Below are 20,506 nucleotides of genomic sequence, written 5' to 3'. Positions count from 1 at the left end.
CCCGCCCAGCAGGCTGCGGGCGAGCTGCCATTGGTCAGTTAGAATACAACTGCAGCCAGACTGAGGCTTCTTATTGGCCAGACCACCTGCCAATCTATTCGGATTTTGCTTCCCGCGTTCTAGGCAGTGCTCACAATACATTACATGATGCAGCCTATATTTAGGTGTCAACAACAACTGCAAATGTGTGAAAACAAATCACAGTGACCTCCAGTTTTAAAATACCGTCGAATAAGACAGACACAGTTTTATCAGCGTATTGGTGTTTTAATGCCAGGTGAAACAATTCAAGCTGTCAAATTAATGAGCAATTTGTGGGAAAAACTACAATGATTTTAATCCAATTTGGAAAGCCTGTAAATCCATATTGTATTTCTTGGTCAAAAAACAAAAGGGTGTCCCACATTGGGAACCAAGAAAGACAAAGGAAGACAATAACATAGAAACATCCTTTTGTCCCCTAGGGAGAATGATTTGTCACTAGTGACTTTGACTCTTAGTGCCAGCTATTTTGGATTAGCTGTCTCAGTAGTGCAAGACGTCTACAGTGGGCAGTTCTGCTTCCAGGCTGAAGTGAACACGGCTACAGTCAATCTTTCATAACAAGAGGAGCCTTGACTTGAGCTGCAACCTCAGCCCCCATAAGTTCCTCTACGATCGTCAGGGCAAACTCAAAACTGGTTCCTGGCCCACGGCTGGTGATGTAATGTCCATCCTTCTGTACTCGAGCCTCTGAATATTTATAGTGGTCTAAAAAAAGACAAAGAGCAATACCATAAGGATAATCACAATATGAGAGCTTCAAGATGAAGACTGAAAGCCATATGTCAGACATCACACTGTAATAGAAACACTTACGTATAGATAATCTATCTCCAGTTTAATTGACCCAGTTCTAGCATGTTCTGCCAAATTCTTGCATCTGCTGTGATCTGAGTGTTGTGCTCTACACTACTGCAAAGTGGCATGACTGTCTATAGGCGAGAAAAACTAGTGCAGCACCATCTGCTGCCCTTTAGAAATAATTACAATACCTCCTGTTCTAAGTTAGAGCTGCAAATGTAAGTCATCAGCTGTACTTTTCAGCATCGCGGCAATGACCCTGGTATTGTTTTCACCTTGTATGTTTTTCTATGAGCCATCCTGGCAAAGTGTGGTCCTGGAGACACCTATTTTAGTGGGAATTTCCACAGAGGCGAACTGTCTAGGGTCAGATTTTGTCCCTTCAAAAGACGGTGTCTAGTGTTTGCAAGTGTTTGTTTTTGTTTTTTTTACCTCCAGCCATCATCTTCTCCTTCATAGCAGGATGAGTAGTGACTGTGCTGCCATACCCGATGCCATGTGCCAGAAGAGCAGTGGGACCTGCAGAAGGGCGACACATTAGCTGCTTCCTTTGATAAAGTGACAGTTGTTCTGCTGCTTGTGTCGGTCCAGTTTATGCTGGGTCATGGGTAAAATACTATATCGTCAAATCACTTCCCTCAAGCTAAACACTAAATCAAAATACAAAGCTCCATTTACCAGTAGGAGCTGCACTTAGTACACAACAGTATATCCAAAAGGTGTCCTCAGCTGTGCCACTGTTACTAAGAATAACCATACAATATACAGTTTCAGCCTCTCTCCAGAGACTCTGCAGCACATTGAAAAGAGAGAAAAAAGGAGAGGCTGAAGACACCGACTGCTGCTGCATTAACTTTGGCAACGTCCTACCACTGCAGTGAGCTCATCCAAAAACTGTTAATAAATAGAAAGTTATTGATTATGCTCCTTGGCTGCCTTCCCATGCAGTCTAAAGATTACACTTTCCCCTGGCAGAACAGAAGACTGCCAGTTAAAGCCAAGCTTCTCCTGTTACAAGTCCCCACCCAGAGGACACCAGTCTGGGAGAGAGAGACCTTCTGAGAACCAGAGTCAGACAGCGAGGCAGACGTGGAAAGAAGGGTGATGATGACCGACTCTCTATTAGTAGTATAAATATTAGCTCAAAAAGAGACATGGAAGACTCATCATGTTATTTTTTTTACACTCATTATTCTGGTTTTCAATGAAGTGCTTTTTGAACTGACCTTTTTTTCACATCAAGATTAATAATTTGCATTATAGAGCAGAATAATAAGTCTTGCAACTGGCCTTCTTCCTGGCAGGTTCATTAAACTGTATATTCCTGTGAGAATTTCAGTCATTTTCTAGGACATCCTTCAATCCACTTTGCCGCATTGGGCCCCGTCCCTATTCAGAATGTCCTTCCAATGTCCTTTCTCTGCATATGGAGGCTGTCAAATAAAATGTCAGTGCTTGTGGGTTCACTCAGGGACAGTCATTAATCAAACCCTCACTCTTTCATTCCAAATGCCAAAAAGGGTCACACATGACCATATATTAATGAAACATGTCATTTACAAACTGTGTATTTTTTTAAATGTCGATAAGATATGTGATAAACTGTTTCAAGGGCATATCCAGTTAGTAAAATACCAGAAATCTACTGCCATGAACATATTAAAACTGCACATTCTTTCTGTCCAAGATCTCCAATTCTATTTTCGAGCAAATCCTAATCCAATTTACTGGCACAATATTAACTTGATACATTTAAAATCACAGTATCATACATTTAGTGTTGTTTCTAGCTAAAATGTTTACAGTTCTCATGAGAGCATAGTGCATTGTTTATTAATTTATGTCATTGGATTTGTCAAAATGGTTTGATTTGATATGGAAAATGATGATAATGAAGCATAAGAATAAACTGCACTGTGTAGGTTGAGTAATTTACATCTATTTGTTCACAGCAACATGATGGCACTGTATAATTATGAAACTGTACCTGCACAGATGGCTGCAATCAGGCCTTTTCTGGCATCTTGATCCTTCAGCACCTCCTTCACAGCAGGAGACTGCAAGAAAACATGCAAAGCAGATGCACAGTAAGTCACTTGCAGGCCATGTGATTGCACAGTTTATATGCTGACGGTATAATAATGTGTGTCAACACATCAAAAATAAACCAACACTGCTTCAATACAACCCCAGATTTATTAAACAAAAACAGTAAAAACTATTTCAATTAAACATGTATTTTCTGGAGATCATTTGTCAGAGGCACCTAATTAAATACTGACTTCCATAGTATCAATTTAACTTAACTGAAAGAGTGAGCAGGCATTCCTGTATGCCAACCAATTAGAACAGAGGGATAATTACTAAGTGAATACATCATCATTTTCTTTTACTCTCAATTCTGATGCCCCAAAAATATATTTTCTAAAGAATGCTCGTACAAGCAATACATTCAAATGAACTCAATTCTTAACTCTTATCAACTCACTACTGTTTTATGACACGACTATCGCCCCATGAGAAGACACTTTAAGCCGCTGTTCTCGGTTTATTTTATTTATTAAGTAACTGTGCAGAACATGGGTTGAGCTAACATACAACATTTTTACTCTCTTCAAGTAGCTGTTTACTTCCTGAATGTGTGCCAATCCTGTCAAACCACAGATATAAAACATTGCTGTGAGATGCACACTCCTGAATACATGTTTGACAGATCTGGCAAACACATGTTCTAAAGTGAATGCAATAGAACAGGGGAGGGTGCGACATCTAGTGGCTGAAAGTTATCATTGTTATCAATAGCACCTTAAAGGCACAATCACACATGTGCAGATGCAGCCAATTTACCATAACATGCCGAGGTGATATTCATGCTTAACTCCACATGAATGCAAACATTTTAATTTGCTTTGCCACCAGAAGCAAATGTATTTGCTCGCATAGAATTGAAGTAAACTGTAGGCAAATATTAATTTTGAGCATGTATGACCATGCCTTTAAAATTAAAGTTAATGGAAGAAAAAAATAAACACATGGAAGTTTTATAGAGAAATATTTGAAATTTGAAAACCAAGTTTCCCAGGAAATTTATAATCCTGATATTATTATTCAATTTGGCTTGCATTGATATTCATTAGTGGTAAGAATATATCTTTTTTCACATGGGATTGACATTGATTTGACATTTTTTCTTCTTCCAACAGGGGACATAATGACTGACAAAGTTTTGAGAACCACTGGGCTAATCTATTGTCCCTGTTGACCCAGGCTCTTTAAAAACTCAACCTTTTTTAAAGGACCCCTAACAAGCACAAAGCATTTTTGAAAAAAGATGTAATACACAGATCAGTGTCTGATTTATTAAACTGTCAACACTGAAGATTGCATTGTTGCATTGAATTCAGTTCATGAACTTAATTATATTTTATTGAATATTTATTAAATAACTTTATGCGATTGGTCCTCTAGCAGATCAAAACATAAATAGACCATGAAAAGCTATTAACAGGAAGGTGATCTGAGTGTTTCTCACCTCTGCCAGATTCTGTGCCCCTGGCATTCCTCCTGGCAGAAGCACCACATCGTACGGGCCCTGGGAGACAAACCATGATAGATAAAGAGAAACTGCAAGGTTTGATATTGTAATAAACTGTTAAGAATCAAATAATCAGAATTTCACAATTAGGAACAGGTTTATTGCCTATTAGGTTTTCACAAACAAGACATTTGTCTTGGTGTTTAGTGCAATAACAATAACATACAGAATAACATAGAAAAAATAAAAGATAAAAGCAAGTACTGTAAGTAAGTAAAAACATATTGTACAATATATCTGTTTTAAACATTTTAATCTGCATTGTTTTGTGAAGGAATGTGTAAAATATTGTTCGAGGAATATGCAAAAGTTCACAAATTTCTATTTAACATTGCTTGATTAATGGAGCTGATTTAACTGAAAATAAATATATTACAAAATACTAAACGTGTAATGACAGAGTTGTAGATGGATGCTGAGCCCAACCTGTGTGCGGGCCTCCTCCAGGGTAGCATCAGGACAGATGACGACGTTTCTGCTGCACTGGACTGGCTCTTTGCCCGTCAGCCCTGCAACCGTCACTGCAATCTACAGGTTTGTGTAGGTAATATAAAAAATAAAAAAAAACACATTATCATAAATGCATGACATGGCATCCTGTCTGTATGTATGTAGGGCTGAGGGAGACTTTTATTTTGAAGGCTATCAGCTGTGGGAGAACTTTGACATTTAACTTGGCCTCTTTCTGCACTAGCAGTTTACCAGATATATTTATACAATTATAAAATCATAACTACGATTTTATTAATCATCACAGTGACTGTATGTCTAAATACGTGTTGTGGACTGAATGAAGGGCATGCTAACGTCATTATAAAACTCATGCAAGCTCTCATGGCATGATTAGCTAGGTAGCTAGGTAGCTAACTGGTAGCATACACAAGTCACAAACCCCGGCTCTTCGCATGATATCCACGGGGATGACAGTTTCCATCTCCTCTGCACCTTTAGACAGGATCACTAACGCCTTCTTGCCCGCCATGGTTAACTTGTAGTTATGCTACTGACAAGTGCAACGACGCTAACTTTAGTGTGCAACTTCCAGCAGCACCTGGCACACGCTGCAGTGATGCTTTGACAGGAGGAGGGTTGCCAGGCTGCGTCACTCTATCCCCCTTTCAAAGACACTGCTCCATGAACCCCTACACCGATAAAAAACACGCAAATCAGGCATGATACCTTCCCTTGGGAATGAGTTTCACGGCTTCAATCAATGTGTGAACCAAAGGGATATGAACTGTAAAATTAATATGAATAACTTAAACCTGCAAAACCTGCAACAACAAAAAATGAGGAATGTAATATGCTTCTGTTCATCTGCAGGGATATTTTTTGAAGCTCAACCAGCCTCTAGTAGCTTTAGGTTTTATTTTTGATTGTACAATAGCTCAGAATATGCATTGTGATCTATGTGTGTACATTTTTTAGGACAAATGTTTGGCCTTCAGATTAAGCATGGTCACGAATGCTGGATTCACACTAACAAACAACACCAATTAAATTAAAAGTGGCTAATCTTGTTGACTAGAGTTTCATTATTGAAACTTAAGTCATTGATAAGAACAAGAATGATAATATTATTTTTCATTAAAACATGCCGTTTCAGTGTTTGTTTTAATACATCGTAAGCAGGGGACATTAGCATTTAAGTTATTTACCTTAACCAGTTTCCTTTGTGCACGTTCAAGTCATAACACTTTTGGTGCCATAAAGACAAAGCTTATAAGATGATGAATTTATAATTATTGTATGGTACACCACTAGAAACAAAACATTTCTAGTCAGTGATAGTTTAACTACAGGCAGCAACATCATAGCAAGGAGAATAAAATGGCCTTGAACAACAGACATTACATACTTTCCTCCAGTAGGTGGAGGCATGTACCTAAGATTATTGAGGGGATGTCAAGGGAGGCCTGAGAATGAAGTTCACATTTAACAGTAACCTTCACTGTCTTGAATCTAAGGAAAGTGAAACTTGGAGACAACTCCACAAATGCTATTAAAAAAAAATAAAAGAATCCATGTATCAGTTAATGCCAGTTAATCACAGGCTTATGATCAGCTGTAAATTGCTATGCAGAGAGCTAATTCAGTAACGTAATGAATGTGGATTTTAAAAACAACACCAGGCAGCAGGTCACCGAGTTCACCAAGTTCTTCAAAGATCTGCCTGAGAACTTCTGCACCAAACTCTTAAGACAGTTAGGGAATCATATTCCAGTGTAAATCCTAGACTTAATGTCTGGGGCTTTGGCGTGCAGGCACCCATCCTAGTTAATGTGCCTCTGTGCATTCTGCTGCTGAGATTCACTTTCATATTTGTGCGACAAACTAGAGCCCAGTGAAACGGCAGATTAGACAAAAGCGTAGGGGGTGCTGGCAGCAGGTTGTTTATTGCGTGCCTGTGAGTGAATCCAAGAGGCAGCGGTGATTACCAACATATGCAGCTGGGGATCAACTGAACCAGACCCGCGGTGGCACTCGAGCTAATTTCCATACATTAATTCACTTATGTGCATTTACTAATTCCTGTCAGTATGTAGTCATAAAGTGCAGGATTCCACTGGGGAAATATATCAAAGTGACGGTAGTCAGGGTGACAAGTAATGGCTGAGACAGTGAAAACAAAAGGGTCTGACAAAAAAATTAGGAAATATAACTATTTGCACAGAGCTTCAACTTCTCATCTCAAGCAGGTTCAACTCTTAAAATAAAACAAAGTCTGGAAAATAATGAAAACATTTAAGAATAATTTGATTTCCTATATTTTCATTATTTAAAACAAAGCCCATTAAAAGACCAAAACTATCAATAAATGGATCTGACAAGTATTGTCTGTGTAGCCAAAGCAAATATATATACATCGTTGCACTGGATTTATTCATTATGACAAACACTGTGGTTTATTCAGGTAGTCAGTCACACATACACCACCCTGTTATCAGGAATACTCATAGCGCTTATTAATCCACGACAAAAGTTCAGTGGGAAACATTTGTTTTTTGTCTTTTAAATATAATACAATGTCAAACAAAAGTATTTAAAAAAGGCTAGAACACTAAAACATGCTTTGGAAAATGGCAGATTGTTTGTATATGAACAAAATTAACTAAATGTATGTGTGTTATGGACCAACAGTGTGGCATGGTAGAAAATGGTCATTCACTGTGTATATGGAACATACTGTACAGTATAGTTTGTATGTTCTTGGGATATTTGAGATTGGCCTTTTGAGTAAAAGGGTGCACATCAGTGGATTCCTTTGCGTATTGTTATTTCTCTCTTGCTCCCTCATGCCTGCTCCATGAGGCCTTGCTCTGCTTTATCTGGCCCTTCGCAGAGGTCTACTCAAAAACCTGAAGGGCTTCTGGAATCAAACCTCTGGGGAGAGAAGAATACAGAAACAATTTTTTTTTTTATAAGACGGGGACAGAGAAAAAAGAAAATCCTTAAACTGAAATGAGGGAATTCCACAAATTACCATTTGTCACAAAGTAATCCTGTTACTATTGCAAAGAATATGAAACGGTGTAAACATGGAAATAAACTGCTAATATGGATGTAGCTTACAAGCAGAGGCTCTGTTTAGTTGAGATACAGCTGCGGAAACCTGTTTCAGATCACCAGCAAGGAAGAGTGCCACAAAATTTAAAAGTGGTTCCAGAATATTTGCTTCTATGGGTATAGATTAAAATATTCAGATGTTTTTCTTTATTTTTTCTTTGCATTGCAACTTTTCATTCTGGTCCAACCCTTCGCTAACGGGGGACTCTTTCCCAGTGATCTAATGGCAGCATTAAGGGCTTACATTGCTGCAGTCAGAAAACCGATGAATATTTAGAAGCATTTTATCTTCCCATCTGTGCACAGGCTTTATCTCGTGTCTGTTTCACACATTGTAAGCCACTGAGTGCGTGGAATGAGTGACAAGCATATAATCTTGATTGCATCTTGATGCTATTACCTTATGCTGCCAAGTGCTCAGGTGACAGCTGGAGGACAGTGAGGAGATCTGGGGGAAAAGGTGACATTGAATTTTATGCACCTGTGTCGGCAGTGAGCAGCCCCATACAGACACAAGATGGCGCCAGTTGAGTAGGCTAGTTCTAAAAAGCAAGGCCAAGTGTCTGAGAATATTTTCAACAATAATCTCTGCAAATAACATAAAGAAAATAATACAAAACAAAAGTTAACTTTGTAAGGCAATTCGTTCTCCTCTTTGTCAAATCATCTGAAGTTTTCAGATATACAGTATATATTAACAGCCATATAAACAGATAAAATGAACAAAGATTCGTTTTGATGTATGTCTCAACATCCATTAAACAATTTCTGAAAAATTATTTAGAATTATTTAAAATAAATGTTCCCATAAATTCAACGCATGACAAATTGTTTTGAGCTGCAGAGGCAGTATTACAAATTAAGGCAACACATTAATGTGTTGTTTAGATTACTGAGTATGTTTAACAACATGAACCACAATTGCCTCACAGTCATTTCTAGTTTAAATAATCTGCCTACCCCCAAATTATGCCCCCATCTGTGCTATTTTACGGGGGGCAAAAGTGACTCTCATTTTTCTTTATTCTCCCCCTCTGTCTCAGTGAGTATCAGTCTGTTTTTCTCTCAGCTTGCCTCTATTAGACGCCTAATGCTGTACAGCGTGGCCTATCTTCAAACAGGAATGCTGATGATACTGGCCCTGCAGCGGTGCTTTCCCCCCCAGCCCCGGCCCCGGCCCCGGCCCCGGCCTGCTCCTCTACACAGAGGGCAATAAAGACACAAGGAGGATTAGTGTTGTGTGCCTAACAAAGTGGTTGCCAGAGAGTGAGCGGGCCATGCCCATGGGCTCAAACCGCAACCCCGCTCAGCTCCGCTCGGCTCTGTCGAGGTCCCCCCCTCCGCTTGGGCTTCCCTAAGGTCCGCTCTCTCTCAGGGAGCTCTGTGGATGTGTGATAGACTCTGAGTGGGTGAATTTATGTTGATGCTAAAGAGGCAGAGGACGCAGACAGATAATCCACAGCTTAAGCAGTGCTGGAGTAACTTTCCCCCTTAAACAAGAGAACATATGTGCAAACAGTTAAATTTAATTCAATCACTTACTTGAGCTGTGCATATTTTTCGCTAAAGACTTTCCCACAGTGAAAAAGAAAGTTCCAACTCTTTGACTAGTAGGCACTTGAAAATTAGCATCAATAAACACATGATGATTTAGTTTAGCCTACTCAGGAACCTGTGTCTTTCTGTGTTGGCTTATCCCACTAAAACGTGGTTTGTTATAGAGCAGAGGCATGGTTAAATACCTTGCAGTATGTTTATGGATATCTCTCCCACTATAACCGGTGTGCTTATATAAATTGAACACCATATAATTGTACAAGTCTGACGAACAGAGGTGCTGTGGTCTTGTAAATGTCGTCACATTAGATGGGAGTGTTACATCTGAGATTACTATGGAGGAACATGTCCGTGGGTGCAGGCCTGTGAGGACAGTAGCCTCTGGTTTGATGGAGAGCCGTGTACAGGACAGGACAGGTGAACCAAACAGCTGCTACCCCCGTTTTCCTTAAAAACCCCAGCGTGACAGATCAGGCCGTGGCTCTCACACATTACGGCCTGCTTTTCACACGGTAGCTGTCTCAGGCCACGTTACACACGTCTTTTCGATGGTCCACTTTGTGCGTTGGGTAATGAAATTTACTCTGGAGACCCCAGAATATGCAGACATATGGTGGCTATTAATGCTCCTTTCTCCCCTTTCAGTTGCAGCGCTTCGACAGACAGTATGGTCTGTTCCCGCCTGTCTGTTTTGGGTCCTCTTCACTCTTCAAGCTGTTTGCCTTTTACCTTTGTCACGCCAACCAGGATTCACACAGCAGCATGAACTGCTGCGTGCAGAAGACAGGCCAAGTTCTGTTAATACTTGGCTAAGTTTACATGTTCATTCACACTTGATTATGGGGGAAGCCCTGAGTTCTGAATGGTTTCAGTATGTCAGAGGGGCACAATATGGAAAGGGTTATCCCTTTAACCGTAGATACACAATGGAAACCCAATACTCAACAAAAATATTGTTATATTATTTCCAAAATAAATGAAGAAAAAAGTGCATCGAGAGAAAGAAAAAAAACTACCATTGTTCATTTTTTGCATTCTTTTCTATATAATAAAGACACTTTTCATTAAATACAGTAAAAGGGCACAATGAGTAGGATTTGCTGGTGGACCCTCCTCTCCAGCTCAACGAGAGTTACTGTGCTCACCAGCATGTGAAATCCAACCCTGGATTCACTCTGTTTCTGTTTCAGAAATTTCTGATTCAAGCGTTGTCCTCTTTGTGTTTCACCTTGTTATATTTAAGTTTTTTTTCCCGGCGCAGTGTCCAACATTTTCATAGCTTCATCTCATAAACATGGTTGTGATCTGGCACCTGGTCACTTCGTTTTTACAGAGGTTGACGCCCAGAAACATCCCCAAAACAGAAAAAGAAGACAAGAGTGTATCAAGATTGTGACAAGACGAAAGTGTGACGGGTTGACACAGAGTCAAGACCAAGGCAGATCTGGTCCCACACACACACATACGATAAAAATCGGTAATATACAAACCACTGAGGCACTCCTCTTCTTGATCTGAATCATCCTCATTTTCTTAAAACCACCCAAAAAAACAATTGAAGATTAAGTGTACCATTATATGTCTTGATAAAAGGCATTGCATAGGTGAAATTTATGTGCGTTCATTTTCCTTTTCTTCTGAGATTTTAACAAATAAATCAGACAATGCACAATTTAGTGATATCCACGCAGTTGTGTTCTTAAAATAATATTCAGAGTCTTCTTTGTCTGAGTCCAAGAAGAGACAAGACAGAAGAGTAAAAATGTGTTTGATTCCGACTGAGACCTTCAAAAAAGTGGTCTTGAGACCAGTCTGAATCCTATTCGTTTGCCTTTAAATAATTGTATATGAATTTATCATACCTTATTCAGAGGAATTTTATTTCTATGTGGTATCACTTCATATGTTTGCAACACAGAATAATTCATGGTGCAACAAATATAGCAAAAAATTCTGATTCTGTTCAGGTTTTTTCCCACTCAGACTCTGAATTGATGGAAGCAATACATTTCATTCTTTGAACAATGTACCTGAGCCACTCCAGAAACTGATGGTAAAATGTCCTTTTCCCATTCCTTGGTAATGGAAACGGATACTCAATGGTCTCCCTCTGCAACATATTATGGAGGTAAAAAGGCATGCAGGTGTAGTCTATTTTTACCTGCATAAGCCTTTATAGATTAACACAGTTTACCAGTTCCTGCTCAGCTTTCCGTGCGCTATCCCAACTCTGAAATTAACCGGATTCTACTCACTTAATCTCCTACTTTTTATATAAATGCATACTGCATTATCTGACTTAATGTCTGAGACGTTTCCAAACAATTTTCCTTTAAAACTTCTTCAAAATTGGTATGAAAACATTCCCACGAAAATGATGGCTTCTTTATTGTTGTCGAATGGGATATTTGCAGCTTGGAGTGTAATTTTCGGGGTTATGGAGGAGACAAACTGCCTATAAATAATTCCTATGCAATCTCAATTAAGTCTGTTTTCTCCCGCTCACTATTCCAACACTTTTGATATCCACTTAAAAAGCAGAGTGATATATCCCTATGATTGGAAATGTTCAATGCACTTCTGGAAGTGGGTGCACTGTCCTGTGCAGATAAGGTTGCAAATGCAAAGATCTGTCTCTCTGAAATAGAAGCCTGACAAACAGTGCTGTCTCTCCCAGACACAGTGGGAGAGAAGTGTGCTCGGATGGAAGCCTTTGAGACCAGCCTTTTTAATATCGGCGCTGCTGTAACATCAGTGAGGTGACATTTCGGCAGCACCATCAAGATCCAACAGTAACCATGCTGCTTCGACAATCAATTATCCATGCATAACATCCCAGCAGTGTGTGCGACATGAATCAGTCCTGGACCAGGCTTCTCCTCTGCCTTGATTCTCAAGAAAAGGGAGACCTTTCATTCGACCCTTAAGAAAGACAGAAATGCTCTGTGTGCTGATAAGGGAGGCGTAGAGAGCAAAGTTATGAAAATGAAAACAGGTAAATCGGCGCTGATATTTATTTGCATTATCTTGAAAGGAGCTCAAATTGGTTTCATCCCAGTGACTGTGGATTGTGTTACAGAGAGCACAATGACCATCTCCTAGCAGAAGGCGACGTTGTGATTGAAAGAGCAGAATGCATTCTTTGTATTGCTTAGTGGACTACAGGGAAGAATGCATGTTATCTTTAGCCCAAGGAGAAGGAAATACATTTCACAGCACACATTGCTCATATCCGTTTTTGAGACCAGTTTAGTTGTTATATGATTGTTATCGATGTAGTGGACGTATGTAATTTACTTCCCCAAATATCTGACATGAATGACATCCCTTCAGCAGACTGTGAGTTCTCACCGTATCTGGGTTCCTCTTCTTCGGCTCAGAACAGGTCGTTCATAATAGAGGGAGAAATACATTCCTGTGCATATGTAAGCAGGCCCTTTAAGCCAAAATACAGAGCAGCATAGTGCTTTATTGTTGCTTATAATAAAGTGCCACACATCTGTATGTATTAAATGGTAGCAGTTGAAGTGTCTTGCAACAAGCTTGTGGTAAAAAGTGGGATTTCCTCTGTCACTTTGACGGCTCTACAACATATCTTGTGGTAATCAGATCATATTGAGTTCTAAGTTCAGTCTACATACAACATGTGTGATAACTGTGTTTGATTTTGGGTTTGTGAAACCTCACAGTAAGTGAAATCAGAGTCGGAGGACCCAGTTTTGGCACAGCAGCCTACTCCCTGAACCCAGAAGCTTTCTCCAGTGTTTGACAAACAGCACCATTCCCCCGCTCGCCTTCATTTCCATCTGTATGCTATCACTTGGCTGTCAGCGGCCGGATTGGCCTGTAGTTCGCAGGATGAAAGGGAGAGAGATCCTGTTGAGTGAATAATCTTGCCAGTTTACAGAAGAGAGTGGATGTCAACTTGACAGTCTGTGAGGAGCACACAGATTTGGGATTCATGGGCAATCCCATAGTCTCTTTAAGTCCGGACGTGTGAATGTGAAATCAATAGTACATCCATACAACAGTTTGTTTGCTGGACTCTGGAACGCTTTGTTATGAAAATAAGAGTCATGGATCTTTTCCCTGCGGATTGAGGACACAGAAAAGGGCACCATAAACATGGTACCTCAGCATGAAAATCCTGATCTTTCTTTCTTTTCTTTTCTTTTTTTTTAGAGAAAAGCATGCACTATTAAAATATATGTATTTATCGACACAATGTATTTCAAAAACATGAAAGCAGTACGAATGTTCAGGATCCGTGTGAGTGTTAATATGAAACCTCTCTTGTGTAAAATAGCTAATTATATTCCATGTGAATGGGTTAGTTTTAATTACCATATTCACCTGTGATGCTTCAAATGAAACGTGTCACCCTGAGGGTAAAGCTCACCATTTGAAACATCTCCTCAGGACTCTGTACACTCCACACACAAACCACCTCAACCTCAGCCACAATGTCACAATGATCTGTATCATAGCATGTATTCAATAGACTTCAATGATACCTTTACAGACATCCGCACATGCGTCACCGTTTACATATAACATAGCTGTCTGGGTTGGCACCGCCATCATGCCCTGCTGTTTATTTGATATGCAAAGGAGTGCTGTGGCGCAGCTCCACGGTCTCTGCTAAAGTACTTTACTCCTCACATAACCCAAAGTGGCAGCAGCAGCATCAGGATGAGCTCCAAGAGCGAGGTGGCTCCCTCTCAGTAATTTATAATGCACTTAACTCCTCTACCCTGTTGATTGTCTGCATTACCAAGAATCAAACACGAGGCAAAACAAATAAAAAATGCCACTTTTTATTCCGGTTTAACACCTTGGAAAGCACAAGTCTTTCATTACGTTCCCGTTCATTCACAGGGCCTTTGCGGAACAGAAACAGGGATTACGATGGCAAAGGAAAACCACTTCAAACTGCCTCCACGAACACCATCAAAGAAAAGCCCGGCTGAAAAAGAGCGAGGAAGGGAGGAATAAACACCAACGTGACAGTTCAAGTGTGGTTAAAATTCAGGAGTTTGGAAAAATGTCAAGAATATCAATATTGAAAACAGTACGGCTGTGTTACATTTGTGAAACAGACACTGGCGGGTCTCTAACGACACCTTTCCCGCCGGTACGACAAGCCTCAAAGTCTTCCTAGAATACTGTGATGCTGCCTCCAGCCTAGCGTCGCATGGACGGCCCATCTCTCGGGGTGGAGACCATTATTAAATGTGCTCTGTGGAGGGCCTGCAGGTAGCTCCCAGGATCAGACACAGGCAGAGCAGGAGGGGGCTGTTTGGCTTAAGTGTTTTTTATTAGGATAGATGGAGACCTAAGCTCCATAACAGAGCTTCAGCCCTTTCTCCCAGACAGGGGCCCACTTTCCCTTCTCACTCCGCTCAGGCACATATCAAAACACCAGCGCCTCACAGACACGCCGCTCAAAAAAATGGCATGTTCTCTTTTTTCACTTGGCTCAGCTTTCTCCCTGTCAAAATACAAATGCTCCATGATGGAATTCTGCAATTTCCTTTATCATCTGCAACAAGCCCGTTTCTCGACTTTTAAAACCTGTAATTATTGTCACTGAAAACAAAAACTGCAGAGGGAGGATTGACAGGGAGACTATGTGCGTCCTTGCGTGTGTATGCAGTGTAAAATTAATGGTTTACTTATGAGAACTTGTGAAACTCTGCTGGAGATTGTATTGTGTGTCTGCGCTCTAAATCCAAAAGCTAAAGAATACGGTGGGCAACTCAGCCAGATTGGAGTTTTGGCTCCACCCGGCAGTATTTACTCTCTATTTCTTTTCAGCTGCAGCACATATTAGAGCCAGCTGGCCAGATGACATACTTCCTCCTCTAGTTGTAACGATATGGTGACATGTGTAAGCCTGTTTTTACACTTCCCATCACTGACACCAGAACACTGTGAACATCTGCTCCGAAACAAGGACAGTAAGTCGGGGGAAAAAGACTGCCTGAAAAACACCTCCATCCCACAATTTGATGACCAGGACCAGTTGTTAAAAATCCCTTTAATGGAAAACTTTATGTGAACTTTAGAGACAGCAAATGTTACAGCAGTTTTGTATTTAGTAACCATTTCTCTCTCTGTCTATAAAGTGTAACCAAAGGTATAAGCAAATATTGTACAGAACACGTTACCTTGTCTTGACCCCGCTGTTGTCATCAGAGGAATGCTGTGAACCCTGAAAAAAACAAAACGCTCCCATGTGGCTTGCCATCACTCCAACTGCTGCTGTTTTACTTTCGGAAACTACAATGGTCTCAATGGTCTACAATGGCAACGGAGGAGGAATGGTAGGGGAGAGGGATGGATTCACATGAAAGATCCAGCTGTTAGGCCATCTGAACCCTGGGAAAGTCTGATACCGGTTTTAATGTGTGGGTGAGCACCTCGCCAGCACATCAGCCTGACTTATAAAGCCTCCTTAAAAATCTAGGGAACAGGTGGATGGGGAAGTTTGGCAAAGGGTGAAAAAAGGCTGAATGCCAGGTCAGTTCTCACTGCCAACATTATGTGTTGCTTTGAACCCCCCACTCCTCCTTTTTTTTTACCTCATGCAGTGCAGTAAATCACTTTTTTATTTCTCCACATTAACATCTATTAAAGTACAATTTTCTTACATTGATTTCTCCACTTTTAATGCATATATTCTACACATTGTATCACACGCTCTGTAGGTTGTGTGCAGTAGTTTGTGTCACTATAGGCAGGCAGATGTGAATAACTCGCTCCAAAGCTCTAATTTGGTGCAATGCGGTCGAGGTCTGTACAGCAGTGTGTATATTGACTTCTCTGTTTCTGTAATGTTTCATTGAATAAAACAAACAGCCAGCACCTCAATCCAGTTTTATCCATAACCTCTGAAATGAGACTTTATGTTTCATACAAACGGCATCTCGGTTACATCAATAATCCTGCAAATGAAATCGATTTCCCCTCCCGCTCTTCCAATTCTGATCACAGCTGGGTTCCCCATATGGAGTATTAATGGGGTGGAGCACCCTGAGCCTGATCTAAAGCTGGAGAATTCTGGGCACACCACAACATCAAATCCCACTGTAATTACCTTCATGCAAACACAGGGGCCCTCTCCAACACAATATGGGTTGGAGATTGGGATTTGTGTGCATTGTTTTTCGACGCTGGAATTGATCTTGAAAATTGTTTGGTGCAATTTACCAAGATGCTTAAGAAAATTGAAGAGCACTGACTGCGCGGCATACAAATGCCTTGTTGTGATGAACACAATATACAAGCTCTAGGTGGCTCATCTACATTTTTGACAGCAATGACTTTCTGGTACAATACAACAATAGCTAATCATTGTGTTTTCCATAAATTCACATTACAGAGATCATGGATCTTGACAATCGTCACTCATCTTTTTACTTAATAAGAAATTCTCCAAATTGAAGACGAAACCAATTTAACCCATGCAGATGGCTAAGCAGCTGCTGCTTCTCAATTAGCTTACACGTGTATTTGAGCCCAATTTTTGCATAGCAAATAAAATGCCATTTTGTCACTAGATTATGCTATCTGACATAAGGCTATTGTCTTAATTCCCTTAGGCTGTGGTGGAGACAAATCACTGAACATACACGGGGCCAGGCTATATCCTGTCTTACAGACGTCCCTATCCCATCATGCACACCCCAGCCTTCTCTCTCCAGCAGGTGGGGGTGGTCATGCACCACGCAACACGGTTATGGGTTTAAGTCTGAAATCTACATACTGAAATGACTTCAGCTCCCTCGCACAATGCCAAAACTTGCAGGAAGTCTGATGAGTTTATTTCATCAATTCCAGAAATGCTGCAGAGAGAGAGAGGGAAGGAGAGAGGGAGAGAGAGAGAGGAGGGAGAGAGAGAGAGAGATGGTCTATTTCTACATACAATAGCCGGTGTCCATCATCCTCTGAGTGTGTGTGTGTGTGTGTGTGTGTGTGTGGTGTGTGTGTGTGTGTGTGTGTGTGTGCGTGTGCACTTATATCCCCTCTGCATACATAGATGTGTGGAAGTAAGTTTGATGTGGATCCTCTCTGCCCTCTGAGTAGCACAGTGACGGCTGTCCATCTGCTCCAGGGTCTCAGGTGTGTGTTATCTCTCGCTGTGCCCCTGGGAACTTTCAACAGATATGCCAGTCAGCCCGGGCTGAACTGCTCTTGTAAATTACTCACTAAACAGCCCTGCCCTGGATTCTGCATTCGGGGGAAAATCAATTATTTGACCCCCCCTTACATTTCACAGTCCATTTTCAGCATGCTGGGGCCAATTACACCCAGCAGAAAGACTACTCTTTATGTCATTCCCACGATGACCTCCATCTTGCAGCTCCACACGGAGCACTGTTAATGCACCAACTACAAGCACTTGTGCCACGAAGGAGCGTGCTAATGCACTGGTTACCCACACTTTAGCCACACCAAGCACACAAATACAGCAGCTGAGAGGCAGTACCACAGTCGCACACAGCCAGCTGTAGTGTCTCTCGACTGGGAGGTGATCATCCCGTGTCCAGCGCACTGAGCGAACGCCACTGACGGTTTGACAGCCCTAATGAAAGCTGATTACCAGGAGGCATCTATTAATTTGTCCTTAATCATGACAAAGAGAGTCTGTGGCTAACAGCTGTGAAATGGCAGCCGCCGCGCGGAAATGAGGCTCAGGGAAAGGCCGGGGACAAGGGGTTAGGCCCTGCGCTGTCATTAACTGCCTGCCATTGTGTGTGCTCGCTCAGAGCTTAGCTACAGGTAACTCAATAAGATAACACGCACTGCGCTCTGCCCTGGTCTTTGTGAAAAGCTACTGCTGTGAATCCTGGGCGGCTGGGCGAAGAATAGGAGGATATTGGTTTGCATGCTCCGAGCAGGAGTTCTTATGATCCAGGTGAGAAGCTGACAGTAACAGGTTTAAGCTCTGTTCCTTCATCTGCTGGAGGGGCGCCGAGGGAAAAGTCAATCACTGAACAGGTTGCTGAATAAGGAACTGAGCTGGCTTTTCAAACGGACACACTGCTGCAAATGTATGCCCAATCAAGCCCTGAATTGAGATTTTTAGAAAACATGGAGGCGTGAATGACAAATCTATGTTTTGTTTGAAATGGACTGAAAACAAATATTGTCCAACAAACACATATTCCATGCAGGTAGGGCACATAATAATGAAATCATCATATTGGAATATTTCCAGCTGTGTCAAATCCTGGGTGTAGCTGCTTCAGCGGACTGCTGGAGTGATGTTCAGAAGAGGAGGCCCCCCATATAAGTCCAAATGATCTGCCTGCTAGAGTGGCTAATGTGCTTTATACGACCCTGAGGTCACTTATAGGTTCCACTTAGGAAGCACTGGGAGGGGGGGGATAATTATAGTAGCTGTCATAAGGTCTCTGATCTAACAACACTGGAATGTCAACGCATACAATGATTCAACATGAGACTAATGATTTCTAAATTTGTCTTTAGTTAGCACAATAACAAACACGTGTTTTTGAGTGTAAAACAGCTGATAAAAGGAGAGTATTTTACTGGCTGGTTTATCTCCAGAGGGCCATTGAAAGGCGTGAGCTACAAGTAAAAACTCCCCGTTCATGACACCTGTTAGTTGTGAAAGCTTCTGAAACTTTTTTGGCTGATATTACCTGACTGGGAATGATTCTGCACATTGACACTTTCTCATGAGAAAGTGTGTCCAGTCCAGAAAAGGTCCAACAGAAATACGTCTTTCATGTCGGATCCAAAGACCTATTGGGATTATACCCACCACCAGTAGGATGTAAATTAATCTTAGTTGTGGCAAAATCACAGTTTGATCCCGGTTAAAGGGCCTTATTTAAAATCATTTCCATCTATTGTATGTCTTTGACCCCTTTGGACACTCAGCTTGACCAAATGTCCATGCATCACTAATGTTAAATTATCTGAATAACTCATTTAATTAGCGTACTACAACACTGGCAGATTTGTGCAGTGATGCTAAATCTGTTCTGCTTCGGAAGATGTTGGGTATCAAATCGTTGCTGTTCTTGATTATTGTTGCCTTTCTAATAACGTGAGCTGTGCCTTATGAAATTCCCACAGGTGTGTTTCTACTTCTTTTCAACCTGAATGGTAGTGAGCGCCGTTTGGTAGAACCAGTGAGGATTGTGTGAAGTTAGGATTTTTTTTTTTATGTATATCTCGACAGATATTGCTGCTTCTGGAAACCTGCAAACCGTATTGAATCTCTTACGGGGTTTGACATTTAATTTTAGATAAAGAGAAATTATGTAGAGGTAATATAATAATGTAATAATTATTAGCTAATCATTAAAAAAATGAATTGATCAACCAGCAAATGCACTTGCATTCAGAATATTATTATTAAATTGTATTGTTTTTTATAAGGTTATGGCTCCAGTCTGATTAACATGTATTCAGATAGGGGAAAGACCGCAGGGCTCGGATGTAACATGACAAACAAGGCAGAACATTTCGTTTGGCTTCGTATGAATTAATCAGTGGAAATGGGCAGACATGTTGAGCAAACAGTCATTTAAGACTCTGCTGAGACACTGATGGGACCCGTGATTCAATTAGATACTGAGCTCTTAAAGATGCAACAAGTCTTTTAGCTCAGGAGGGAACAACCACAGACAACCTCATGAGGGATTGGCTACATTATGATAAGAATTGATAAGGGCTCCAAAATAATCTAATAATATTGGGAAAGATTATGTATTCAGATCATACTTTATTTTCTATGCAAATTCACATTGTTGTTAACAGTAGAATTGCACCAATGTGCTACTTTGTTTATCATTTAGAGGACACAGGATGAGGAAACCCTGTAAGACCACTTGGTCCACATTTTTTCACTTAATCGTTACATGAGTACATTTTACATTTCACATCTGTTCAGCAGATTTTGTAGCT

At 40.8% G+C, this 20,506-nt stretch overlaps 1 protein-coding gene across 1 annotated transcript; it reads right to left on the bottom strand.

Moving 5' to 3' along the window:
• Positions 1-246: 246 nt before the first annotated feature.
• On the bottom strand, positions 247-5,524 carry park7 (parkinson protein 7). Its single transcript, XM_054617350.1, has 6 exons — positions 5,331-5,524; positions 4,865-4,966; positions 4,376-4,435; positions 2,831-2,900; positions 1,276-1,362; positions 247-750 (listed from the first exon to the last, which is right to left on the bottom strand). The coding sequence occupies exons 1-6, from the start codon at positions 5,418-5,420 to the stop codon at positions 590-592; spliced, it is 570 nt and encodes a 189-aa protein (XP_054473325.1). The 5' UTR covers positions 5,421-5,524; the 3' UTR covers positions 247-589.
• Between the last annotated feature and the right edge of the window lie 14,982 nt (positions 5,525-20,506).

This window comes from Anoplopoma fimbria, chromosome 17 (genome assembly GCF_027596085.1).
Source record: "Anoplopoma fimbria isolate UVic2021 breed Golden Eagle Sablefish chromosome 17, Afim_UVic_2022, whole genome shotgun sequence".
In the NCBI taxonomy this organism is placed as follows: Eukaryota; Metazoa; Chordata; class Actinopteri; order Perciformes; family Anoplopomatidae; genus Anoplopoma; species Anoplopoma fimbria.
This window is presented reverse-complemented; position numbering and strand designations above follow the sequence as displayed.

Coding starts and splice junctions, on each gene's coding strand:
- park7 (XM_054617350.1), bottom strand. CDS start 5,420: ATGGCGGGCAAGAAGGCGTTAGTGATCCTGTCTAAAGGTGCAGAGGAG. Junction 4,436..4,864: donor TGGAGGAGGCCCGCACACAG/GTTGGGCTCAGC, acceptor TTTGTCTCCCAG/GGCCCGTACGATGTGGTGCT. Junction 2,901..4,375: donor GGGCACAGAATCTGGCAGAG/GTGAGAAACACT, acceptor GTTTTCTTGCAG/TCTCCTGCTGTGAAGGAGGT.